Source organism: Pelobates fuscus, chromosome 1 (genome assembly GCF_036172605.1).
Source record: "Pelobates fuscus isolate aPelFus1 chromosome 1, aPelFus1.pri, whole genome shotgun sequence".
Classification (NCBI taxonomy): domain Eukaryota; kingdom Metazoa; phylum Chordata; class Amphibia; order Anura; family Pelobatidae; genus Pelobates; species Pelobates fuscus.
The window spans coordinates 376,398,200-376,425,989 of record NC_086317.1 but is presented as its reverse complement, the minus strand read 5'-3'; the positions used below and the strand labels follow the sequence as shown (position 1 = coordinate 376,425,989).

General features: G+C 41.5%; 1 protein-coding gene across 1 annotated transcript; it reads right to left on the bottom strand.

The window, feature by feature from the left end:
- Positions 1 to 759: 759 nt before the first annotated feature.
- On the bottom strand, positions 760 to 27,270 carry SERP2 (stress associated endoplasmic reticulum protein family member 2). Its single transcript, XM_063425983.1, has 3 exons — positions 26,954 to 27,270; positions 16,473 to 16,545; positions 760 to 1,056 (listed from the first exon to the last, which is right to left on the bottom strand). Exons 1-3 carry the CDS (start codon positions 27,035 to 27,037, stop codon positions 1,016 to 1,018), a joined length of 198 nt encoding a protein of 65 aa, XP_063282053.1. The 5' UTR covers positions 27,038 to 27,270; the 3' UTR covers positions 760 to 1,015.
- Positions 27,271 to 27,790: the final 520 nt, after the last annotated feature.

Here is a 27,790-nt window from a genome sequence, read left to right as displayed (position 1 = left end):
ACCTCCAGCGTCGCTCAAAACCCCATAGGAAAGCATTGAAATGATTTTTCAATGCTTTCCTATGGGGAGACGGAATTTCCGCGCATGCGCATTAGGTCTCCTCGGCCAGTGAGCGAGATTAGTCTCGCCCACCGGCCGACGTAATCATTAGGAGGAGCGTCGCGGAGGCGGAGACAGCGGCGAGGGACATCGCCGCTGTCCCAGGTAAGTGACTGAAGGGGTTTTCAGGGGATTGGGGGGTGGGAGGGAGAGGGACCCTCCAGTGCCAGAAAAACGGATCGTTTTTCTGGCACTGGAGTTTCCCTTTAAGGACCAAAGTTCTGGAATAAAAGGGAATCATGACATGTCACACATGTCATGTGCCCTTAAGGGGTTAATAAATATTTCATTATAAATCAAATGGTATTCTTCAAAATATGATTGTGTTTTAAGTAAATACACAGAGCTACATTTCAAAGTAAAATTTGGCTTGGGGCTGTGAATACCCCTGCAAGGCACTGTAAAGACTAGCTACTTTATACTGGTTTATTTCATCAGTATCCTTCCTCATTGATCTGAGACAAAGCTCTCCTACACCTGGCAGTATACGTTGATAAGCTCCCCCAAAGCATTGGCATACTGTGTTTACTGAGACATCAGTTGTAAAGTAAAGCAAGTACAAGAAAAATCTGGTAATTTATTTTATATGTATTTAAAAGCAAATTAGTAACATAGCACAAATGTATACATTAAAAAATAAATGTAAACTTTTAACGGTATCATCGGATCTATCAAGAAAAAAAAAATTACAAATAAAGCTGTCACAGCTGACCCTATTTATTAAGTCAACAATTTTATATAAAAGCACTGGGCGCTCCCAGGTGTTTATGCACCTAGATGAACAATGAGAAGTCTCTCTCCCTTCTTCGTAGTAAACTCAGTAGGCACATAGAAATTAATAATTGCTATGGACTCATAGCTGTGACTCTCAGGTATCAATGCTAATGTAAGGCAAATGTCCATCTTCTTTAACGTCTCAAATGCCCATTCTGATGCTTTGGATTATCTGAAAAATTGCTAGAAAAGAGATAGGAAAACTATTTCAGTTACCATGATAACAATGCAGTGGTTTATATACTAATGCCTTGTTTGTCTGAATATATAAATATGTGTAACAATGGTTACAATACTTCTCAACTGATCAAATATAGTTCAGCCAGCCTAGCTGACCATAACAGTAGTTTGCACATATCTTGGATGATAAGGTTAGATGATGACATTTGGGAGGTCTAGGCTAGTTGAGCATCAAGGGTGCCAAGCCAGAGCATAAATCAGGGCTCGACAAATCCCAGGCTTCAGGTCGCCATGGCACCTAGGAAGTTTGCCTTTGCATCTGGGATATGTGAGCCTGTTACATCCGAGGCAGGCGGGATGCTGGCTGGGGAATTTGGGAGGCAGACGGCTAGCTCCACGAATAGTAGGCGGCTGGCGAGGAGCTGTGATGACCATGCTCTGCTCCCTCGCTTGACATCATATTCCGGCCCCAGCCTCACTAAGCACCGCACGGGGGAGCAGAGTAGGGACATCACAGCTCCCTCGCTGCCTGCCTCCTTGTCCTCCCAGCATGCCGCATACCTCCATAATCCACCAATTTGCCACTTGCCTGCACGATCCCCCAGCCAGTCGCCTACTGGATCCCACAGGTATCAATGCAAGCAATAATGTGTGAGTCTGTGTCAGTGTGTGTCTGTCTGTCAATGTGAGTGTATGGGTCTGTCTGTGTCATGGTGTGTGAGTATGTCTGTCTGTGTCATAGTGTGTGCGTGTGTCTGCCATTGTATATATATATATATATGTGTGTGTGTGTGTCTGTCTGTCATGGTGTGTGTCATTGTGTGTGTGTGTCTGTGTGTCTGTGTGTCATGGTATGTGTGTGTGTGTCTGTCTGTCTGTCTGTCTGTCTGAATCATTCAGCACCTCCATGCAGATAATTTTTACACTATGTGTGGAAGATTTATAATTTTTCCTTTTTCCTTGTTAAGTTCTAAAGTTGGGAAATCACCATGGAAACCAGTGGAACCAGTAGGCACATTTCATTGATAGCATTTTTGCATCACTTTTTACAACAAAACACTTTGATAAATCTACCTCTAAATTTAAACCGATATTAATATTCTGGGTATAGATCCTGTAGACATGCTTTGCTGCTCTAACAGTATTTCTGGTGTTACCCATTGTCTTTTCATTGGGACATTAGATCTTAAACGCACTAAAAGACAGGCCTGCGTATTGCCCTGTCTTCTATGGCTGCCATTGGGAACCTCTTTAAAGTGGTTGTTGTTTCTCAAATGCATGTATCTACAGGTTTTTATGGTGTTGAACAGGACATCACTGTTTGAAAATCTAATGACATTTATCAAACCTGTATTCTCTCTTTTGGAATGCATGGGGCCCTTTTCAGCTAATAATCTGATTTTGTGTCTTTCCACCAGGCAGAGGCAGTTTTACATTTAAGGGGTAGTGGCAGTCAGTATACTTTAGTGAGACTGAGAAACTTGAACAAATGAGAGATCTCTCAATGTATCCTTCTTGGTAAAATATTTTATACATAGTCAGAAACCAGTCACTAAGAAGCTGTCACTATAATCTATGGGAGCCGTGAACAGTAATGCTGGCTAGTAATTCCCTGTTGCTAGTGGTGAAATTTTGCAGTTGAGAAACCGCTTGCTAAGGCTAATGATGGTAACTTTAGAGATTAGCAGTTGGTCACTTACACTTGGAGACAAGTTTGGAAACAAGCTCATCAATCAAGTACTCGAGTACTCGGCTCCAAAACATACATACCTAAATATTTTTCTTTTTGCTAATATGTCTCCTTAAAAAAACACCATAGCTGTTGACTAATATGGTTATTTACTACAGGGAGGATTCGTGGTGAATTTTAATTTAAAGGGACACTCTGGTCACCATAACAACTTCATCTAAATCACATAGGACCCCAGGCAGCATCTAGCTTCTGAATTTCAGTTTGAGGTAATGCGGAGGGCTGCCAGGCAGGTGCACCGCTGATTGGCTTAAAGCAATTAGCTGACGCTCTAAACCATCAGTAGCTCCCCATTGCTTAAAAAAAAAAAAAGAAACCTACCTAAGCCAATTAGCGGCACCTCTGACTGTCGGCACTCCGCGTTTCCACAAACTGAGAATCACAAGCCGTATGCCACCTGGTGGACCTATTGATCGGCGTTTGAGGCTCACTTTGCGGTTAAACCGTTCGAGAATGGTATAACCCCCTAAGGTAACAGTGCACCCGGGGCCCTCTGGCACAATAAAAACTTCATTTAGATTACCGGAGTGTCCCTTTAAGGCCAGAGTAGTTTAGCTGACTAAGAGAATTTTTCCAATCCAGCTATTTTAAACGTAAAGGGGTATTAAAGTCACCAAAACAACTTAATGATGCAGTTTTGGTATATAGATCATGCCCGTGCAGTCTCATTGCTAAATTCACTGCCATTTAGTTAGCCATTTTTAGAGTTACTTGTTTCAGTTTAAGCAGCCCTAGCCACACCTCCCCTGGTTGTGACTGACACAGCCTGCATGGAAACAAAATGGTTTAATTTTCAATTAGATGTAACTTACTTTAAAAGTTTTTATCTCTTGCTCTGTAAATTGAATTTTAATCACACACAGGAGGCTTCTGCAGGGTATAGACTTCTATTAACTGAGCAGGAGATAAGAAATTCTAAACTAATTAGAATGACTTTTTACAGGAAGTGTTTAGGAAAGCTGGGTAAGTCACATGCAGGGGGGGGTGACTAGGGCTGCATAAACAAAACGTTGTAACTCCTAAATGGCAGAGAATTGAGGAGTGAGACTACAGGGGCATGATCTATACATTAAAACTGCTTTATTAAGCTAAAGTTGTTTTGGTGCCTATTGTGTCCCTTTAAACTTCACTGTGTGAAACTTCACTGAAGTTCACTGTGAATTCTCACTTTAGCGAATAAACCGGTTACTTTCCCATCTTTCTCCACGTTTTAGAAAACGATAATTTCATAACCTCCAGTTATTTAAATGTGCATAGGGATTTGGCATAGTGCGTAAGTAACTCTTTTATTTAGTTTTTATTTCTATTTTAATAAAGTCTGGTTTAAATATGTTAAATATGTTATTTTACCATCTGTGGTGTCCTTTTATTGTCTGTTTTTCCTTTCTATTTGGCCAATGTCAGCAGAAAAATAAAAGTAGCTTTAAAAGCAATCCATGACTCATAGGAGTGAACTGCTGTATCTAAGCCATGCAGGCAACTAGTCATATGCTGTTCTCTGTAAATGATAGAGACCAACATATGACTAGTTGCCTGCATGGCTTAGTTCCCTATAGGTTGTAATTGGCTAGTTATATGCCTGTTATTTCCAGGCATTATACATTGACTCCCCTCTTTAACTAGTTCAGTACGGTATCTATTGCTATTTCTGTGATGTGTTCCTATTCTTTGTTACATAGTTACATAGTTACATAGCTGAAAAGAGACTTGCATCCATCAAGTTCAGCCTTCCTCAAATTTTTTTTTTTGCTGTTGATCCAAAAGAAGTAAAAAAAAAAAACCCAGTTTGAAGCACAATTTTGCAACAAGCTAGGAAAAAAAATCCTTCTTGACCCCAGAATGGCAGTCAGATTTATCCTTGGATCAAGCAGTTATTACCCTACATTGAAAGATTATATCCTTAAATATTCTGTTTTTGCAAGTACGCATCTAGTAGCTGTTTGAACATCTGTATGGACTCTGATAAAACCACTTCTTCAGACAGAGACTTCCACATCCTGATTGTTCTTACAGTAAAAAAAACCTTTCCTTTGCCTTAGACAAAATCTTCTTTCTTCCAGTCTAAACGCATGGCCTCGTGTCCTATGTAAAGTCCAGTTTGTGAATAGATTTCCACACAATGGTTTGTATTGGCTCCGAATATATTTGTATAATGTTATCATATCCCCTCTCAGGCGACGTTTTTCTAAACTAAATAGGTTTAAATTTGTTAACCTTTCTTCATAGCTGATATGTTCCATTCCTTTTATTAATTTTGTAGCCCGCCTCTGCACTTTTTCTAGTGCCATAATATCCTTCTTTAGAACAGGTGCCCAAAATTGCACAGCATATTCAATATGTGGTCTTACCAGTGATTTATAAAGAGGCAAAATGATATTCTCGTCCCGAGAATGAATGCCCTTTTTCATGCATGACAATACCCTACTGGCCTTGGCCACTGCTGATTGACATCGCACATTGTTGCATAGTTTGTTGTCTATAACAATTCCCAAGTCCTTTTCGTGTGTTGTTATCCCTAATTCGCTTCCATTAAGGGTATACGTTGCGTGTGTATTCTTTACGCCGAAGTGCATAACTTTGCATTTTTCAACATTAAATTTCATCTGCCATTTGAGTGTCCAGTCCTCCAGTCTATCTAAATCCCTCTGCAGCAAAGTAATATCTTGCTCACATTGTATTATTTTACAACGTTTTGTGTCATCTGCAAACACTGAAACATGACTTTCAATGCTGTCTTCAAGATCATTTATAAACATGTTAAATAAAAGGGGTCCCAGAACAGACCCCTGAGGGACACCACTTGCCACCTCTGTCCAGCTTGAAAATGTACCATTAACGACAACTCTTTGTACTCTGTTTTTAAGCCAATGTTCTACCCAAGAACAAGCATTTTCATCTAGACCAATTTCCTTGAGTTTGAACACTAATCTTTTGTGTGGAACTGTATCAAATGCCTTGGCAAAATCCAAATAGATCACATCCACTGCAACACCCTTTTTGCATTGTGGTTTCATTATGGACTGTGGTTCCTGTTCGCCTTGGTAATATGTATAAAGCTCAGCCTAAAGTTAATGATTATTGTGTTAATGTAGATACATATTCCGTTCTCCAACGGGGTAATATGTTAGTTTCCCATAATGCAATGTGTACATGCATATATACGGTGTTTGGTCTTTTCTTGTTTTTATTTGTTAACAATATTTAGTATTTCTTTCCATCACGGACGCATGGCCTTCGTCTCGATTCCACAAGCCAGGGCAAGTTTCAAGCCGATCGCTGAGGTATGCAGAGGAGCGCTTGCGTTCCAAGCATCTCCATGACCATTAGGTGAAACTCACGGACCTCCACCTCCTCTGGCTTTTGGCCCTGCACGAGGTTGCGAGTAGCAGTAGACTTGCGCGCTCCGGGCTTGATGTGAACGCCATGCATCTGGAGATGGTAAGTTTGAATTATTTTATACATTTGGGGTGTATATAGTACCTTGTTGATGGGTTTACATTTGTTTGTATATGTTCCGATGAAAGCTCCACTGCGGGAACTGAAATGCTGACTCTGCTCTTTAAACCCCTAAACGACCACGGACGTACTAGGTACGTCCGACAACAAATGGTCGTTAAGGACCGCGGATGTACTAGGTAAATATGCACTTACCCGATTGCTGGTGTTTTTCCCCGGGCGATCGTGATGTGGGGACTTGCCTGGCATCCCAGGTAGTCTCCCTGTGCCTGATCCTGATGAAAGTCCCAAAGGGGACTGAAACATCGATCGTATTTTTAATGGGTATTCAATAAATTTTAATTTTTAACCTTTAAAGACCGAGAGTGCTGATCACTATCTGCAAATGAATTTTTTCCCCTGGATTTCTAGCACCTGGCAAATTCTCAACATAGGCGTGCGTACAAGGATTACCTGTATTTTGTTATATATATATATTTATTCTAGGAGAGAAGCTGAAGAGATATATACTTACCTGAAGCCCATCACAGAGGACTCACAGTATGTGAAACTTCTCCCGCAATGTGTCGGAAGATGCTTCTTCCTCACAGCCGTCGCTAGCTCACAAAACACAACCAGAAGCTCTGCCTTTTGTCAAGTTTTATCAATCTCAGATGCGCCCTTATGACAAAATCTCTACTTTTTCTTGTAATATTGGTAGAATTGCAATGGAATCAATTCAATTACATTCCAGTGCAGCAATATAAGAATTCTTTAACAAAGGGAGCGGTGTAACATCCTATAAAAAATAATGGCCGAACGTCTGCGTTCTGCAATGCCACAGTGACATATTCACTGATTTCACTGGTGCCAGGGATATGTGAAAGACCCATAAGGTCTGAGGATTCCTGTAACCCCTGTGTGCCTGATCAAAAATCGGTCTCAGCAATTAATTCAGTGTCTGATCGCCAAGTGTGATCAGATACACTGAGAACAAACTGCAATACTGTCAAAGGCCTGTTATAGTACACAACACAAGGGAAGACGTTTTTTCCCCCAAATGATGCTGATAGCTTACTCTTAATGATGAACACCGTGCAGGCTCCAAGGATACCCTGTCAATGTCATCATTAGGGATCTCCTACTAAAATACTAATAAGAGATCCATGGAGTGTGGAGAAAAACATACTGGATATTTAAAAAAAAAAAAAAAAAAAAAAAAGTAAAATAGATATATTTGTTTATTATTTCTAACAAATCCAAATTCCTAAAATTTTCTTAGAAAGAAAAATCACGTTTTCATTTTTGTATTTCTATATTTGAGTCATTTTTTTCCTTTAGCTGAACTAGGTTAAAATTAGTACATGACAACTCCCCCCTCGTTTATGTTTTTGTATATATCAGTCATAATGTATGTAATGGGTATCAACAAGCCCTCTCTGTTAAAAAAAAAAAAAAAAAATATATATATATATATATAGATATATGAGTCTTCATGTTTGGAGGTCCATGTGAAAAATGTGTATTACTCACTGTATATACTACGTTTTACATGTCTGTAATTATTCTATACCACTGTGGTGGTGGGGCGTTTGTTCTTTTTGCGCTTAAGTTGCTACATATACTTCTTCCATGATCAAATAACCTGTTCCTGTTTTGGAAAAGCTATTGTTACTTTGAGACAACTGTATATGTTACAATTATGCTACATCTTTAAGAATTCTCATACATTCTATTAAAAGAATTGACACACAATAGCCATTGGTGCTCTCTAGTCTCTGACGACGTTGTGGTCGATAGTCACAGTAAACATTTAGTCCTAGAATCATATAGAATCACAGTCTTTATGCTTTTCGATTTGAAACGCTGCACATACAGAGTTTAACCCCTTTGCTGCCAGAGTTGTAACCCCCCTCCCCCATTCATGAGCGTGATTGGGGCATGATGAACCAGTCCTGAATTGTTTTAGATTTTCAGAATTTGTTTTGCCTGCTTAACACTGCACTATAACTTCTTTTAACATGGAAATTGAGTCTGATATGTTAACTATTTCCATTGATTGTGTACCATCAACCCAGTCACTATGTCTTAAATAGTCTCACTTAGCTCAATTATGTACAGTTGAGGGGAAATATAAAAAAAAGGGGGTCCAAAATTGTTTATGTTCTTGTTTTAAAACAGAAAACAATACAGGGTAATTATAAGCGATTTCTTTATTGTCAACTGTTGCAATTTTCAGCTTCCATGCTCTATGGAATGCTTTATGTAAAACGCACATGTAATGTTTTTTCTAATTAACATTCTAAATAAAATGTATTTTTAAAAAAAATTTTAATTGTTAAAATGTTCACAGCCAGAGCAGACATAAGGTTTCTTCTTTTTTTTTTTTTAAACACCTTTCAATTTCAGATCCGATTTCAATTTGAGGTGCATAAAAGCAAGTGCTCCTAGGCTGGATCACTTTTAAATGTGATTTTGACTCAAAAGGGAAACTACCCTTCTTGATTACAGATTGGTAACATGATATCTCTCTGAATCAACATGCAAATATTAAAGGGACACTATAGTCACAAGAACAACTACAGCTTATTGCATTTGTTCTGATGAGTATACTAATCATTCCCTTCAGACTTTTTGCAGTAAACACTGTCTTTTCAGAGAAAATGCAGTATTTACATTACAGCCTAGGGATACCTCCACTGGCCACTCCTCAGATTGCTACTAGAGGTGCTTTCTGGGGCAGTGCAGCACACCTCTGCATGGAGACACTGAACTTTCCTCATAGAGCATTGATCTAATGCATCACTATGATGAGGAGATGCTGATTGGCCAGGGCTGTGTCTGGCTTGTGCTGGCTCTGCCCATGGGAAAGCATTGTGATTGGCTTTTAATCACCACTTCTGATGATGTCAACCAAGTAGGCAGATCAGGGGCATAGCCAGCAGCAGCAGACTGGAGTAAAGGTAAGATTTTGCTATATTTCAGGAGGGCAGGGGGGCTAGATGGTGGTTTTAATACTATAGGGTCAGGAATAAAGGTTTGTGTTCCTGACCATATAGTGTTCCTTTAATGTCTGTAAAAAAAACCTTTAACCCCTTAAGGACACATGACATGTGTGACATGTCATGATTCCCTTTTATTCCAGAAGTTTGGTCCTTAAGGGGTTAATACACACATATTTTCACTCATTTATAGACATTTTGTTTTTGAGTTTTGCTTTCTCTATATCAAAGCATCAATCTCAATGAGCACTCACTAATGCTATATGTTGTGGGGGATTTAAAAGTCCAGATTTCTTGAATTTTTCATGAAGAAATTTACATAATACAACGTGTGAGTGTTTTTTTCTTAAAGGGTTACTACAATGATTTGAAGTGATGGTGCCTGGAGTCTGTATATTCAGCATTTCGCTATTTCATACTATGTTATTATTAACCCATCTGCTGCCTGAGGTGTAACTCCACTGTATTTTTCGCCTAGTCAAGTATCTGGTTCTTGGTTCTGGGACCGGTCTGGCTGCACCCAGATACACATTATAGGGGATTGAGTGCATTTCCACACCCCTGTTTCTTGGTCATAACTGCTATCACTGGCTGAAAGCAGTCGTCTGACACTCTTAAGCAAATAATGCTGTCATGATCAACATCCAGCTTCTACAGAGCTGTCGTAAATCCTGCTTCAGAGCAGATCAAGAGTTTGGCAAGACCCAAGTAAAAGGGTAAGCTGTTGATAAATGGTTTGCACTATAACTGAGGAAAGGGTGTAGTGGTAATGATCCTTGGCGTATCCCCTTAAAGGGACACTGTAGGCACTATAACCATTTCACCTAATTCAATTATTTATAGTGCCTGGGGTCCTTTGGCAATGTCCCTGCATTCAGAGTTAAACTATTTTTGAGCGGGTTAACACAAAATAAAGCTATCCACAACCGAGCCCCAACTGGAAGTATGGATAAGGCTAAGATTACACACTTTAGGAATGGACTGTTGGGGGACTCTCACTTAGCATTAAAAGAACACAATAGTCACCTAGATCACTTAATCTTTTTTAAAGTGGTCTGGGCACAGGGGTCCTGTCATTCTAATTGTGCAATTTAAAACATTGTATATATTTTTGTAGAAATCGCAATGTTTACATTGCAAGGTTAAATCCACCTCTAGTGGCTGTCCCTCTAGAGGAGCTTTATTCTCCAAACTGAGTAAAATTTTAGTAGCATCTGATAGCAGGAATGTGACGTTTTTCCACACATGCACTCTCCAGTCAAATGCTTCTCTATAACAAGCTCTGGAGTCAAGGAGACATACAGAGAAGAAGGTGTGGGGACAAGGAGAAATACAGAGAGTTCCAAATTGATTAGAAGTCCATGGCATGACATAAGGGAAAATTCCTGACGCAGGAAATCTTCACTTACAGGGTTGGACATGGTCGTGGATGACATCAGCATGCTTGCTGACTTCACCAGAGGCTGAGCTGGAGGCTGCAGAGGAGGAGTTCCAGCAGTGGAAACAAGATGAGAAGTCTTTATTTTGTTAGTTACTATAGGTACCCTTTAATAAATTAAAAACTGTTTAACACTGAATGGAAGGACGGTGCCAGGGGACTATAATGCAAATAATCACTTCAACTATTGACTACAGCATCCATTTCATTGCACAAAATGTAAAAACCCAAGGGCAGAGTATAGAATATTTGATACAGTACTAACCTCAACATCTGAGGAAAGGGATTTATGAGTAATTATTTCAGATTATTATTATTATTTATAAAGTGCCAACAAATTCCATAGTGCTATACAATGGGTGGACAACAGACACGTATTTGTAACCAGACAAGTTGGACACACAGGAACAGAGGGATTGAGGGCCCTGCTCAATGAGTTTAAATGCTAGTGGTAGTGGGTTATAGTGACACAAAAGGTAAGGGTAGGGTAGAAACGTAGGTTGCTAGGATACTGTTCATTGTTTTGTTTTGATGACAGTTTCAGGAGAGGAATCAGGGTGCGGGGAGGGAAAGCTGTTCACAGTTTAATTGATATGCTTTCCTAAAGAAGTAAGGTTTCAAAGATTTTTTTGAATGAATGGAGATTGGGTGAAAGTCTAACAGAGAGGGGAAGGGCGTTCCATGGGAACGGTGCAGCCCTAGAGAAGTCTTTAATGTGAGCATCAGAGGTAGGAGTATGAACAGAGGTTAGACCATGGGTTGTCATCCTGGTCCTTACCGCCCACTAGTGGGCGTTTCAGGATTCCAGGTGGGCGGTAGGGATTTCCTCGACCATTTGCGGCCCCGCCCCACGCGGCAAACCACCGGGGCTGCTGTCCAAGGGGTCCATCGGGTGGCCCATGCTGTCATGGCCACCCAATGGATGTGGATTGTAAGGGGGCCCAGTTAGCGCTGGGCGCTTTAACAGCGCGACCGGGCCCCCTGTGATTACATCACAGAGCTGGGAGGAAGTGACTGCACGTCACTCCTCCCAGCTAACACAGACCGCGTGGGAGAAAGAAGAGGGAGTCAGAGTGGGAACTCTGACTCCCATCCACCTGAGCCACCACTGGACCCCAGGGAATGTCACCCTCCTGCACCTAAAAGGTAGGAAATAGGAGGGTGACTAAAATATTTTGTGTGTGTTTGTTTGTGTGTATGTGTCTTTGTATGTATGTCGAGTGTGTGTCTTTGTATGTCTTGTGTGTGTCTGTCTGTATGTGTCTTTGTATGTATGTCTTGTGTGTGTGTGTGTCTGTCTGTCTGTATATATGTGTGTATGTATGTGTGTCTTGTCTTTGTATGTATTGTGTGTGTATGTCTTTTTATGTATGTGTGTCCTATGTATGTATCTTTGTATGTGTGTCTTGTGTATGTCTGTATGTGTCTATGTATGTCTTATGTGTGTGTCTTTGTATGTGTGTGTCTGTATGTGTGTGTGTGTCTGTATGTATGTGTGCCTGTCTGTTTGTATGTATGTGTCGTGTGTGTGTCTGTATGTGTGCCTGTCTGTGTGTCTGTATGTTTCTTTGTATGTGTGTCTTGTTTGTGTGTGTGTGTGTGTGTGTATGTATGTATGTGTGCCTGTCTGTTATAGTGGGCTACCTAGCTCAGCCTTCCTACTGGGCATTGCTATAAGGAAGGTTAAAAAATAGAAAAAAGAGGAAATAAGGTGGGGAGGGGAATTGAGGAGGGAGAGGGGATGAGCTGATGCACAGATGAGAAATCATATTGTGCGCAAACAGAGAAGTCGTCTGAATATCACCGAAAGAGGAGACCTTTGTTTGTTCCTTACGAAAATCGAACCAGATATCAAATATTTAGTCTCGCAGCATCAACCTCAAAGATCTCATTAATCACTAGTAAAGGTAATTTCAATTTACTTTATTGTATTCTCATTAAACTTTATAAAGTTAAAAACATTATAAACATGCATTAAGTAGAAATAAAAAGATAAATGTACGTTTATTATTTTTTAAAACACCCTCCTTTCTAAAAAATATTCTGCACTTGCGCGAAAACTGGTCGGCGGTAAGGACATTTTTCCATCACGAAAGATGCATTAGTGGGCGGTAGGTAGAAAAAGGTTGACTACCACTGGGTTAGACGTAGGTCTCAGGCAGAGCATAGGGGCCTAGATGGGACATATTTGTGTATTAGTGAGGATAAGTAGGCCAGAGCAGCATTGTGTAGAGATTTGTAAGCAACTATCAGGATCTTAAATTGAGTCCTTTATCTTACGGGAAGCCAATGTAGGGACTGACAAAGGGGGGAAGCGGAGGAAGACAGGAAAATGAGCCTTGCCCCCGCATTCATTATAGACTGTAACGGGGCAAGTTGGGAACACGTAAGACCACAGAGAAGTGGATTACAGTAGTCAAGGTGAGGCAGGACAGTGGCATGGACAAGCACCGTTGCCGTGTCAGGAGTTAAAGATGACTTAAAGCTAGGCAGACAATGTAATAGAGCAGCAGGAAATGCTAGCAGAATGTTTGGTTGTATAGGGAGAGGTATTAGCAGCAGAGGGAAGTGCTCATGCCATTGTACAGAACACTGGTGAGACCTCACTTGGAGTATTGTACGCAATACTGGAGACCATATTCAGAAGAATATTGATACTTTGGAGAGAGTTCAGAGAAGGGCTACTAAACTGGTTCATGGATTGCAGGATAAAACTTACAAGTTAAGGTTAAAGGAACTTAACATGTATAGCTTGGAGGGAAGACGACACGGGGGATATGATAGAAACATTTAAATACATAAAGGGAATCAACACAATAAAGGAGGAGACTATATTTAAAAGAAGAAAACTACCACAACAACCTTTGTCCCTCTTAAATTAGAGGGACAAAGGTTTAAAAATAATATCAGGAAGTATTACTTTACTGAGAGGGTAGTGGATGCATGGAATAGCCATCCAGCTAAAGTGGTAGAGATTAACACAGTAAAGGAGATTAAGCATGCGTGGGATAGGCATAAGGCTATCCTAACTATAAGATAAGGCCAGGGACTAATAAGAGTATTTTTAAAAAAAATGCACACACTAGATAGGCCAAACTGTTCTTATCTGCCGTCTCATACTATATGTTTCGATGTCATAAACTAGTTACTGCAAAGTTTACCTAACAGTTATCTAAGAGACTCCCTTCTTTTCAAATAAATAGCCATATGCCATTCTGTAAAGAATGAAAGTGGAGACAGAATGCCATATATAATGTCTTAACCCTTTACATAATTTCTATTATGGCCAGTGTCATCAAGGTTGATGCAAGGATTTTCATATTCCTAGGCTAAAACTGCCACCTCAGTGGCGTACATACCGGGGTCGCGGCTGCGATCGGGCCCGGCCCACCAGGGGGCCCGGCCGCCCTGCGACCCGGTATGTATGCCAGTGTGACCAGCCTCTTCTCCTGGGGGGCCCAGGAGCCGGCCACCTCCAGGCCCCCCGAGGCTGGCCCTGGTATCACCAGGCGGGCTGTCTGGCGCGTCATCTTCCGGCTCCGGTATCAATACGCGGCGCGCAAGGGAGCTGAACAGCGCCCGCCAGCCAGACAGCCCGCCTGGTGATACCACTGGACCCCAGGGAATCCCCTCAGCACTCCCACAGGTAGGGAGGCTGGGGGGATTAAATAAAAAAACTAAAAACTTTGTGTGTTAAGAGTGTGTGAGTGTTAGAGTGTGTGTGTTAAGAGTGTGTCAGTGAGTGTGTTACTGTGTGTGTCTGTTACTGAGTGTGTTAGTTTGTGTGCGAATGTTAGTGAGTGTGTGTTTTGTAAGTGAGTGAGTGTGTCTGTCTGTCACTGAGTGTGTGTCTGTCAGTAAATGTGTGTGTCTGTTAGCTAGTGTGTATGCGTCTGTTCGTGAGAGTGTGTGTGTGTGTCTTAAGCACTTACCTTTCTCCAGCGGACCTTGGCGCTGGGGAGCTCTCTGACCCGATCCGCCTCTCAGCTCTGAATGCGCATGCGTGGCAAGAGCCGCACGCGCATTCAAACCGCCCATAGGAAAGCATTATTCAATGCTTTCCTATGGATGTTCGGCGTCTTCTCACTGTGTTTTCACAGTGAGAATCGCGGAAGCTCCTCTAGCGGCTGTCAATGAGACAGCCACTAGAGGCTGGATTAACCCTCAGTGAAACATAGCAGTTTCTCTGAAACTGCTATGTTTTCAGCTGCAGGGTTAAAACTAGAGGGACCTGGCACCCAGACCACTTCATTGAGCTGATTTGATCTGGGTGTCTGTAGTGGTCCTTTAAGTGTATGTGTATCTGCATGCACTGGCGTACATAACGCGGTCGCAGGGGTCGCAGCCTTGCGACCCCTGCGACCAGGTGCCCGCCGCCATGTGTTGTGGCCCCAGCCCGCGCAGAGTAAGGGAGGGGGGGGGACCACGGACCAGTTTTCGCCCCATGGGTTGTGTGTCACCTCTTTAAAGATAGAGGGTAACAGGATAAGAAGCATGTATATTATAAAAATATCATTAAAACCAACAAAATAGTATTCACATATAAATACAATTGTTTACAAAGTATTACACCACAGATGTAAACAGTGCTAGGAGTCCTGCAATACATCATAGGGACCTCCTTTATTCTGTTTTAATCCAGCTTTCTTACAATACTACAAAAGTCTTTTCCATGGTGAAAGAGTATTGCAATGTGTATATGATATCATTTTAAAGGAACACTATAGGGTCAGGAACACAAACATGTATTCCTGACCCTAAAGTGAAAACCCACCATTTAGGTGACTTGCCCCCTCAGAATGGGTTAGAACTCACCTTATTTTCAGTTTTCCATGGGTCAGCCGGCGCTGGCCACGCCCCCAAGGTGACATCATCAGAATTGCCGCTTTTAGCCAATCCCATGCTTTCCCATGGGGAAAGCATTGGATTGGCTAAAATCGGCAAGGGGGCGAGGCCAAACACGGTTTTGGCCAATCTGCACCTTCCCATAGAGATGCACTGAATCAGTGCATCTCTATGATGAAAATTCAGCGTCCCCATGCAGAGCGTGGAGACGCTGAACGGCAAAGCTGCCTACTGTGCAGCACTGAGCAGTGTTTGCTTGAAAATGCCTGAAGGGAGCTATTATACTCACCAGAACAACTACATCAAGCTATAGTTGTTCTGGTGACTATAGTGTCCCTTTAACTTGACATTGTCAAAGTACAGTGTACATAAATATCTGTGTTCTATCGCCTCTCTAGTCGTTTGGGTAAAATCTGCGACTCATCAGTCATATAAGTCACTTAATTACTTATCTGAAAGAAGCTTAGAAAAGAAAATATTATAAAACATACATAGGTAAATTTAGATTTGTTTTTATGGATCATTTGTTTTTTTAGAACATTTTTATTTCACATTCTCTGCATGTTGCTATTTTGATTTCAATCATTTTCACTTATTCTTCATGCTCAATTTCCAAGTGTTTAAAACAATTTGTTTGCTGAGATCTGTAAGTTGAAGACACAAAACTGTAAAGAAATATGTATTAAATATATGTAAAACCTGATCATGGTACAGTTGTCCATATTCTGGTGGGCACTAGTAAGACAGCTGGCTTTAACGACCAAACAACACTTTGCTACAAATCGAGACATTTCTATGACACTACATGAATTGGATGAATTAGCTTCACTACTGTTCTATAGCAGCATCTTTAATATCGCATAATTGATGTGTTTATCCCTGAGAGATCGAAACAGAACAAGTCCATTTTAACTATGTTCCTTTAACTATGCTTGGTTTTAATTCATACCTGATCCACAGACAACAAAAACAAACAGTGCGAGAAGCCACGGTCCTACAGGATATTTCTCTTCTTGTGGCCTCTAAAACGTGGGGGAAAAAAGAATTTGCATTGTTATCAGTTTGTCATCTCACGTGTTGAAAATGATTTAATTAAGTGGATCTAAAATGTATATATACATTAAAATGAGATGTTTGTCAGAAAAAAATAGTAAAACAACAAAAAAATGAATGTAAAAAAATGGATAAACTTTATTAATATTACACTGTATCAATTAATCCTTCACCTCTACAAGTAGCGTAACTCTATCGAATGTATCATATAATCTACTCTCTGGAACAATTCTTACCCTTGACATATTCTGCTTTCCCTTTATTAGTGAAAGACATGATGTTTACTTGTCAACACACAAGCAGTCTTCTAACAATGTTCAGCCAACAAATGTGCTCTAGATCATTGTTCCCACAAACATTTTTACTGAATCAAAAAAAAATTCATAGGCAGACTTTGGAAATTGTGTTATCAGACCATAATATAAGGAATAAAATCTAAACTGAATGATTTACTTGTATTACTGAATGAATGTAAACTTGCTATTGTTGTAAGATAGAGATGGAATGAGAATCTATGATATTCACTAACCACCAAAAGACATGTCTGGCAACATTCATACAGTAACAAAGATCTATGTTAAGGTCTGAAGAGTGTCACTAAGGCCTTCTAGTCTAGTGGCTCCTAACCCAGTCATTGAAGGGACACTAATGTTATAAATGTGTATTAATAATGTTAGTGTGTCCCAAGTCACACTTGGATTCAGATCCCCTGTATAAACCAAAAAACAAATAAAAATAAAATGTAACTCACCTTTAATATTGCCGCAGCTCCTCCTCCTGCTGAAACCATTCAGACCGATGATCTCAGCCTATCAAATGCTTATCCACAGAGAAGCACTGATGGCACTGCCGAACATCGCTAATTGGATTCTCCACGCAAAAAAGCATTACAAATGCTTCTCTGTAAGGGAGACTTCCCTACAAACTTGAAGCATGTAACTGTTCTACAGCATTCACAAGTAAATGCCTCTAACAGCTGTCTGATTGACTTACAATTGTAAACTTGGGACCCAAGTGCATTACATTAGGCTAGGATTTTCAAGCGGCCAGTGAAAAATTTAGAGGTTGTAAAAAGTTTTGCAAGGACAAAGCACTTGTTATATCTTTACTTTCAAATAAAGATGCTGTAATGAGTGCTTAATCCATGCACAACTTATGCCTGCCCTCATGTTACTTGGTGCGTGGGGTGCCACTGTGCACTCTCTCCTGTTTGTCACGTGACCCGCAGCAACCAACCATTGTCAGTATGTCATTGAAAACATCAATTTACATGACAACATCAATTTCAAACATGATTCTGGAGCACAATAAACTGATTGCTGACAAGAAGTGTAATACGTCCCATGAACGGTAAGAAAACCGGAAAAATGTATTCAAACTTGTACCACTTAGCAAAGTCATTTTTACAATATGGCTTAGTTGCTAAATAGTTTATTCAATAATTATACATTTACTTAGAACATGAGGCACTAAAACCCTATCTGTGGCCCGAAGAAGTTTAGCCTATTTTAATTTTGGCCCCTACCTACTGCCAAGTTGTGCAAATCTGATTTAATGCACATTAATGGTCCACAAGTTTGGTCAGAACCTCCAGTGGAAAAGCACTGGACAATTCCTAAATCCTGGACTGCTTGTGTGCCCTCAGAAATGGATTGAGAACAACTCATGTAGTCATGGAATCACATCACTAGACCAGATATAAATATTGCTAGTATATTTAATTTTGTAAATACAGGATATCTGTATTATTTTCCTCTTTTGATTTTGGTTTCAATTTAGTTTAAATTTTAATTTAAATTTGCCTGTGCAAAACTGGAACCTTGATGTGGACATCCCTGATTTGGATAAAACCATCAAGATGTAATATATGACCTCTAGCCTGTTTCAAAGGCCGCAATCTCATTATTTTAAAATGTTTGTGACCATCATCACTTCTGAAATATTTACATTAAAAGAAAATGTGCTTCTGGTTTGTTTAATTCAGAATTTTCTCAGGACATCGAAAATCATTTTAAAGCTAGTCAGAATTTTGCTTTTCAGATGGACTTTTTAAGGATGCATTCGGAAGAAGGTTTGCAAATTTCAAAGAATAGTAAATATAATAAATATCTCACAAGATTTTACTTCTGAACTGCCCAATAGTTCAGCAATCAAAATTGAATAATCACTCGATTACTGTAAAAATACTTTTTGTACATCTGTGATGGGAATTTAATGCATGTGCAATGTAATCACAAGAATTAAAGGGACCGGTCTAAGCACCAGAAGAACTTTAGCCTAATAAAGGAGTTTTGGTGTATAGATCATGTATCTGCAGTCTCACTGCTCAATTCTTTACCATTTAGGAGTTAAAGGTTTTAATCCAAACACCAGTGATTTGAAGTGGTCATGTTGCCTGGAGTCTGTATGTGTATTATTTTTGCTTTGTAAGACTGCACATATAGAGATTAACTCTTCTGCTGCTGGAGTTGTAACTCCACGTCCGGCAGCATCACAGAGGTGTCATCAGCCAGTCCAGAAGTAGAGTTCCAGGCTCATGTCAATTCTTTGCTACTTTCATTGCACAGAATGACAAGGAATCGACCAATTATTGGTTTGCCGACAAAATTGGCTGATGTTCTGCATTTTGGCAATTATAGTTATAGGCTTATAATGATACCGATATTGCCAATAGGGCGGGCGGCGGAGGCCCAGCACACATTATTTTCAGCTCTTCTCTCCGATTCTCGCAAGCCCCCTGCCATCAAATCGTTGAATTGGTGAGCAGAGCCAAAGATGGCGTGTGTCTGCTGGGCTCCCTCCTAGTACACGTTTCCCTCTTGCCGTGTTTGTCCCCCTGGGCCCCCTCTTACCACGTGCGTCCTCCTGGGCTTCCACTTACCACGTGTGTCCTGGGTCCCCTCTTCAGTCAATAACAATAACAGCAAGGTACTGCCTGGTCTTATATTACTCTTACACATATCCCTAATATTGTAAATGCAATGCAAAGCAAATATGTGGAATGGATTTAGCCAAGTAAAAATATAAAGGATAGTTTATTGTTTTTAACTGTCAGGTGGAATTACATGGGGTGCCGCTGAGAGACATACAAGTAGAGTGAGCGGTTTTCATCTATGTCATACAGTGCAGAGTAGACACATGTTTAAGTGGAAGCACGGTGACTTGCTTTGCCTCAGTCCCATAGCTGGATTCCAGCTGGCAAATATTGTACAGTTCATCTAAGGTTGTGCTAATATCTCACAGCATACTCTAAGTTAAGTTGATGTCTCATAATCATTTGAATATGTGAGAGAAATAAAAAAAAAATGCCCCCAGATATATAGAAAGTGTTCATAAATTCCTGCTAGCTATCTTACTGTCTGTCTGTCTGTCTACCTGTCTGTCGGTCTATCTTTCTATCCCTCTCTCTATATCTACCTACGTTATATGGCATTTAAACATAAGTATTGAAAAATTATACTTATACAGAGATTCGATTTTTTTTTTTAAAACTGTAAATTATCAGATTATCGGTACCAGTTATCGGCTGTCGGCCCGAAAGGTGACCGATAATCAGTATCGGCTTTTAAAAAATTATATCGGTCAAACTCTAAGAATGACTGTCAGCAGAAGCTGGAAGCACGTTACTGGACTGCCAGGGAGTCTCGAAGTCTGACAGAACCCAGATAACGGGGCAAAACTGTGCTAAATGGTTTGCCCCATTACTGTGGAACCAGGCCAGGGTACTCCTTATATCACAACTACTACAGCGGGCTGTAGTAATTATGATGCTTGTAGTAACCATTTAAATAACTCTTGTTTCTGTTTATTTAGCTCGTCATAACTCATCTGGCTGTGACTAACACAGCCTTCACAATTTTGTTTCACTTTTCAGATCTTACAGCACAGTGTGTTTTCTTCTGGATTTCTGATCTCTTTTACTTGAACGTTAATTACACACACAGGAGTATGTTGCAGGCACTAAAAGGCTATTAACAGACCAGGAGATAAGAAAAGTAGTGTTTACGTTGCAGCCAAGTTACATCTCTAGTGACAGTAACTAAGATGGCTGCTATAAAGAAGTGCTGATCGGTGCAGCGCAGAGTATTGCTGTGCATGTGTAATAGCTTCCTAATGCGTTCTTGCAGAAAGAAATTGGATTGGCTGAGATCATCAAAACTGATCTCAGCCATGGAGGGAAGGGCCAGTTGCGGCGAGACCAGCATTGCGTGGGAAAAAAAGGTGAGTAAAAGCAACTTTCCCAAGCAACAGGAAGGGGCCGGTCACCTAAACAGACAAACTCACTGACTGACAGATACTATTTAGTGATGCCGGTGCCGGAGTGACGTGATATTCCAGCAAGGGAGCAGGGCAAGAAGAACAGGATGATTACAGCTCCATCGCCGCCACCTCCATTCTTCCTCAGCCAACCACTGCTAGGGGGTGCAGAAGGACCGACAAACACCGATGCGCCAGGACAAAACTAAGTGCCAGGGCAAGTTGCACCCCTTGCACTTGTGACTTAGGCAGCTTGGAACTCTGTTCCGGGCTGCCCTAATGTCAATTCTGTGCATTATTTACATCTGTTGTCAGCGCACACTGCCAACAGACATAAGGTTTTCTTCCTTGCCGGCAGAGCCAAAAAGAAAAGGAAAACAAAACAAGAATCCCTCTAGTAGTTACATACAACACAACTCTAGAAGGAGTATGTAAAATGATTAAAGAGCTACCAATAATTTCAGAGGACCCCACACTCAAAAAAATATTTCCTGAACCCCCCATACTAGCATTCAAACAACCTGAGACAGAGATTGGTCCGCAGCAAATTGACCACAGAACGGCACTCTATGATGCAACAAATCGCTCTGCAAACTGTGTCAACATATATGTGGCAATAACACAGCCAGGCACAATAACAAATCATACAACATTAAGAGATAATTTTCGTGCATATCTGCAAATGTGGTGTACATGATACAGTGTACAGTGTATGGCAAAGGTTGGACATTGGAGAAACTGGCCTTAAGCTGCATCTCAGAATGAATCTACACAGACACTCAATCAAGAACCACAAGGAAAACTGATATTGTACCCCTGCTGGTTATCACTTCACCCAGACTGGTCACTCCCTCCAAAACCTCAATATTAAAGATCTTAAAGGGAACTTCAAAGACTCTCATGAGCGAAAGACATTTGAGATGAAAATGATCACACATTTCAACACCAGAAATGAAGGACTTAATGTAAACTCTGGCTTTCTCACACACTAACAAAACTTTTTATAAACACACATTGTAATGTCTTATATAGTTAGTTTTCAATATTCTGGTTTCATCTTTATTGGATTAATTTATATACATACATATATGCAGCTACCGTATATACTCGAGTATATGTCGACCCGAATATAAGTCGAGACCCCTAATTTTACCCCCCAAAAAATGGGTGGTAAAATTATTTCCCAAAAAAATTATATCCCACAAAAATTATATTAATTGAATATTTATTTACAGTGTGTGTATATAATGAATGCAGTGTGTGTGTATATAATGCAGTGTGTTTGTATGAATGCGGTGCGTGTATGAATGCAGTGTGTGTGTGTGTGTGTATGAATAGTGTGTGTGTGTGTGATTGCAGTGTGTGTGTATGAGTGCAGTGTGTGTGTGTGTGATGCAGAGCCTTGGTGGAGGGGTGGGCATTTTTTTTTTATTATTATTATTTTAATATCAATTTATTTTTTATATTATTAATATTTTTATTTTATTATTATTTTTATTTTTATTTATTTATTTTCGTCCTCCCTCCCTGCTTGATACATGGCCAGGGAGGGGGGCTCTCATTCCCTGGTGGTCCGTGTTGGAGTGCAGTCATCTGATTAATACACCAACACACCTCTGTCACGATACCGAACTCCCCAGCCTAATTACTTCTACTTATGTTCGAAACCACCTACCCTAAACCAATAAAATACTTAGTATTCCACATACCTGTGGCGGCCCAACAAAACTGGCTATCGCCAACTAACGCATCGATACAAGAGCTTATTCGACATATCCCCCAAACTGGGAAATACGAATCCAACATATCCCGGGTACCACCTCAAAAGAGTTGGAGACACGAGGTATGGGATAATTGGGTGCTGAAACACCAGACTTGAAAATCAGTCAAGCGGGGAAAACATACACCACACCTAAACATAGGGACGCCACTGGGAAACAACACCACGGTTAGCTAACCAAGCGAGGTATATCTAGGTATGGGCGTACACCATAGACCCCTGACATAACACTAATGCCAAAGGTCTCAAATCCCCTTTATAACTGGCATGCTGGATGCAACAACCCCCCACCCCCTATACTAACCCTATCTCTCAATGCTGCTCTCCTCCCCCCCCTCCCCCCCGCTACCTACCTCTACATTCCAGCACTTATGCGAGGGCATTCTAAAACACTGAACCAGTCCATAGCCAGCAGGGGCAAATAACTGTGACCATCTCAAAATTCAAATGTGTAATGTGTTGTATAAAGATGTGTGATTACCCCCCCTTTTCCTTTCTGTACCCCCCACATGTTTTTACGACAAAATAAAAATGATCAAATTGAAAAAAATAATTTCCAAGCAACTATCATGAGAGACAAGTCTTAGCTGACAGAGTGCTCTGACTCACAATTTAAAGCTTGGGAAGGCCTTTCCTGTCTGGAATTGTCGATCTTTCTGAAAGCCTCAAAAATTGAACAAGGATTCTTTTTTAATTAGTCGTTTTTTTCATCACAGTTTTTGCAACTGTATTCAGCCATCTTTCAGTATTTGGTCCGGCTGAAATCCATACACAATTCTGGTTCATTCAAAGCCAGTATTGCAAAATCCTGACACTTAAATAATGTGAACAATGTCTGGATTTTGCTGTCTAAATATGCAACCAGATCATTTTGCCAGTAAATAGACCTGCAATTTTTCGACCACTAACCCAACAAGAGGGCATGGACTATATTCAACACAATAAATCTGTAGAAACACCTACTTGGGAAACAATAATCACTTTACAGCACTGACCTCCACCATCAGATACTGTTCGTCAATGATAGCCCTAAATGACGAGGCAATAATACAGACTACAGACCTGTGTTTTAAGGAGTCCATGATCTGACCAACTGCACCCATGGTCTAGCCTCCACTGCTAGTTAGACTATGCTCACAATATTACACTTATTGAGACTGTCCACACCAATAATGCTGTATTCATTGGAGGATCATGTTTAACCAGCATCAATATGTGCTCAGGTTTACAAAGGGACACCATCCCATGTTTACACAGTGATAATGTACCCTCAGGATGAGCAATTACTAATTGCATCATGGTCCTAGGTTTACTTAGTAGTGATTATACATTCCCATAGGGCAAGCTTTGGCTAAATATATTATGCCCACATTTACCCAGATACATGGTACCCAAAGCTTACTGCAGGGATAACACGGGTTAACTGCCTGTAGTATTCTAGACATAGCTTTAAAAAGTGTCATTGGATTTACATCTATACTAAGAGAATCTGCTCCAAGGGTTTTCACATTAACAAGATGTTGCTTAGTGCTAAGTATACAAGGAACAGGATTACAGAATGGCAAGGTACCAATGATTTATCCTTTAGTACTATGCTACTGCACAGGTTTACACAGTGCAAAATATGCTACCAGCACAGGTTTTTCAATGCCATGCTCCCCATAGCTTTACCCAGTGCTAATGATACTATAGTCATGTTAATCAGGGACACTGTACCTATAGGCTTACAAAGTGCTAACGATACTATGCACACAAGGTTAACCAGCACCAATTACTCTATGCCCAATAGGAACCATGATATATTGTGTTTGCAAGGATACTTGTATTATTCTGAACAAATTTATACCCAGTGAGTTACAGTGTTCCTACAGGGTAAACCAAGGCTATTTATCATAGGCTTGATCAGTTCTATCTATATGCCAAACTAGCTACCCAGCTATATTCTTGCCGCAATTTTACCCAGTGACATTGTCAATACATGGCCAACCAAGGTTTACTGTACCAAAACTGCATGTTTAACAACACTATACCCAGAAAAATCATGTACCATGCCCTCAGGGTTAAAGAGTGTTTATGGTAATATGACCTCAGTGTTAAAGGCACACCTGTACCAGTTTTAAATAGCACTGTTGGAACCATGGACCCTGAGTTAAAAAGCCCTCTTGGTACCATGATCCATGGGTTAAAGAGCACTTTTACTACCGTGGACCCAGAGTTAAAGAGCCCTGTTGGTATCAAGGGTTAAAAAGCACTCTTGATATAATGGACTCTGGTTTAAAGAAAATTTTTGGAACCATGGACCCAGGGTTAAATAGCACTGTTTGTACCATACCCCAGAGCTGAAGTGCACACTTGGTACCATGAATCCAGGGCTAAAAAGCCCCCTTGCCCCAGGGGATTAAGAGCACTCTTGATTCCATAACCCAGGGGTTAAAGAGCATTCTTGGTACTCTGCCCCAGGGGTTAAATGGCACTCTTGGTACCATGGACCCAGGGGTTAAATAGCACTCTTGGCACCATGCCCCAGGGTTAATGACAACTCTTGGCCCATGAAACAGGGTTAAAGGGCACTCTTGGCACCATGGACTCAGGGTTAAAGGGCACTATTGGCACCATGGACCCAGGGTTAATGACAACTCTTGGCCCATGAACCAGGGTTAAAGGGCACTCTTGGCACCATGGACTCAGGGATAAAGGGAACTCTTGGCACCATGGACCCAGGGTAAATGACCACTCTTGGCCCATGAACCAGGGTTAAAGGGTACTCTTGGCACCATGGACTCAGGGTTAAAGGGCACTCTTGGACCATGGACCCAGGGTTAAATAGCACTGTTTGCACCATGCCCCAGAGCTGAAGTGCACACTTGGTACTATGAATCCAGGGCTAAAAATCCCCCTTGCCCCAGGGGATTAAGGGCACTCTTGGTTCCATAACCCAGGGGTTAGAGAGCATTCTTGGTACTCTGCCCCAGGGGTTCAAGGGCACTCTTGGTGCCATGTATACCCAGGGTTAAAAGGCATTCTTGGCACTATGAACCCATGGATTAAAGGGTACTCTTGGTACCATGGACCCAGGGGTAAAAGAGCACTCTTGGTACCATGGACCCAGGGTTAAACGGCACTCTTGGCACCATGCCCCAGGGTTAATGACCACTCTTGGCCCATGAACCAGGGTTAAAGGGCACTCTTGGCACCGTGGACTCAGGATTAACCCCTTAAGGACCAAACTTCTGGAATAAAAGGGAATCATGGCATGTCAGACATGTCATGTGTCCTTAAGGGGTTAAAGGGAACTCTTGGCACCATGCCCCAGGGTTAATGACCACTCTTGGCCCATGAACCAGGGTTAAAGGTCACTCTTGGCACCATGGACCAGTGTTAAAAGGCACTCTTGGCACCATGGACCAGGGTAAAAGGGCACCCTTGGCACCATGGACACAGGGGTTAAAGGGCACGCAGCACCATGCACCCATGGTTAAAGGGCACTCGGCACCATGCACCCAGGGTTAAAGGGCACCCTTGACACCATGGACCCACGGGTTAAAGAGCACTCTTGGCACCATGCCCCAGGGTCTATGACAACTCTTGGCCCATGAACCAGGGTTAAAGGGCACTCTTGGCACCATGCCCCAGGGTTAATGACAACTCTTGGCCCATGAACCAGGGTTAAAGGGCACTCTTAGCACCATGGACTAAGGGGTTAAAGGGCACTCTTGGCACCATGGACCCAGGGGTTAAAGGGCACACTTGGCACCATGGACCCAGGGGTTAAAGGGCACTCTTGGCATGATGCACCCAGGATTAAAGGGCACTCTTGACACCATGGACCCAGGGTTAAAGTGCACTCTTGGCACCATGCACCCAGGGTTAAAGGGCACTCTTGGCACCATGGACCCAGGGGTTAAAGGGCACACTTGGTACCATGCACCCAGGATTAAAGGGCACACTTGGCACCATGGACCCAGGGGTTAAAGGGCACTCTTGGCACCATGGACCTAGGGGTTAAAGGGCACACTTGGCACCATGCACCCAGGATTAAAGGGCACACTTGGCACCATGGACCTAGGGGTTAAAGGGCACACTTGGCACCATGCACCCAGGATTAAAGGGCCCACTTGGCACCATGGACCCAGGGGTTAAAGGGCACTCTTGGCACCATGGACCCAGGGGTTAAAGGGCACACTTAGCACCATGCACCCAGGCTTAAAGGGCACTCTTGGCACCATGCACCCAGGGGTTAAAGGTTACAGTTGGTACCATGATCCAGGCCTCCCCTCCCCCCCAGTGATACCCTGTGTACCCTATTGCATGGATAACTGTGATGGCAGGAAGTTTCTCACCAGAGTTTTTGCCACGTTTCCTCTCTGTGTGATGTTCTTGCTGTGCTTCTCGTTGGCCATCCGGATCCTCTGCTTGGCCACCATGGTGTCGTTATAACAGGCACAGCCGGTAAAGTGCAGCTAACGGACTCCGCCACTGCCGCTCACACCCCGGCTGGCAAGGGACGGCGTGACGTCATCGGCACCTGCCTCAACCGCGATATCCGTCCGCCGCCGCTGTCTTTCTCTGAAACATATTCCGTTTCAAACGGCGGTGCACCGACGAACTATTTACATTCCGCGGAATGATCCATCAGATGGCAAATGATGCTGCAAAGATGCAGTGACAACCAGTTGTTGGTTTCCATGGTGATGGTACTCAATGGGAAGCGAGCAATGAGTTAGAGATACCTGGGGCGTTTCAATTGGTCAGCTAGTTGGATGACGGCTGTTACCGATGCGCTGATTGGCTGCTTAGTTTCCCGCTGCTTGTTATGTTGGTACCTTCCTGAGAGTGCCCACTACTTATAGACATTGGGTCTGATTAGAACATCACATCACTTTATAATCTATAATGACACTCTTACACATTAAAACAAATGCTGATAATGTTCAATGTGAGTCTCTTCTACACACGAATTGTTGGTATACAGGATGCAAAGGACATCTCATACAAAGTAATTAGGTTTTTTATACCAAGGAGAACTGAGAAAAAGTGTTTTTCTTGAGATATATGTGTGTGTATATATATATATATATATTGCTGTGTAATTTGTTGGTGCTTTAAAAATAATTATAATAGGTAGATTGGATTAAAATATCAGAGTATTGCAGTATAAAATGATACCTTTTTTATTG

What these genes read in the sequence shown, in the direction of transcription:
- SERP2 (XM_063425983.1), bottom strand. Translation starts at nt 27,037, where the DNA reads ATGGTGGCCAAGCAGAGGATCCGGATGGCCAACGAGAAGCACAGCAAG. An exon ending in GAAACGTGGCAAAAACTCTG is followed by an intron (nt 16,546 to 26,953) that starts GTGAGAAACTTC and finishes CCCACGTTTTAG; the next exon opens with AGGCCACAAGAAGAGAAATA. An exon ending in TTTTGTTGTCTGTGGATCAG is followed by an intron (nt 1,057 to 16,472) that starts GTATGAATTAAA and finishes TCTCTTTTCTAG; the next exon opens with CAATTTTTCAGATAATCCAA.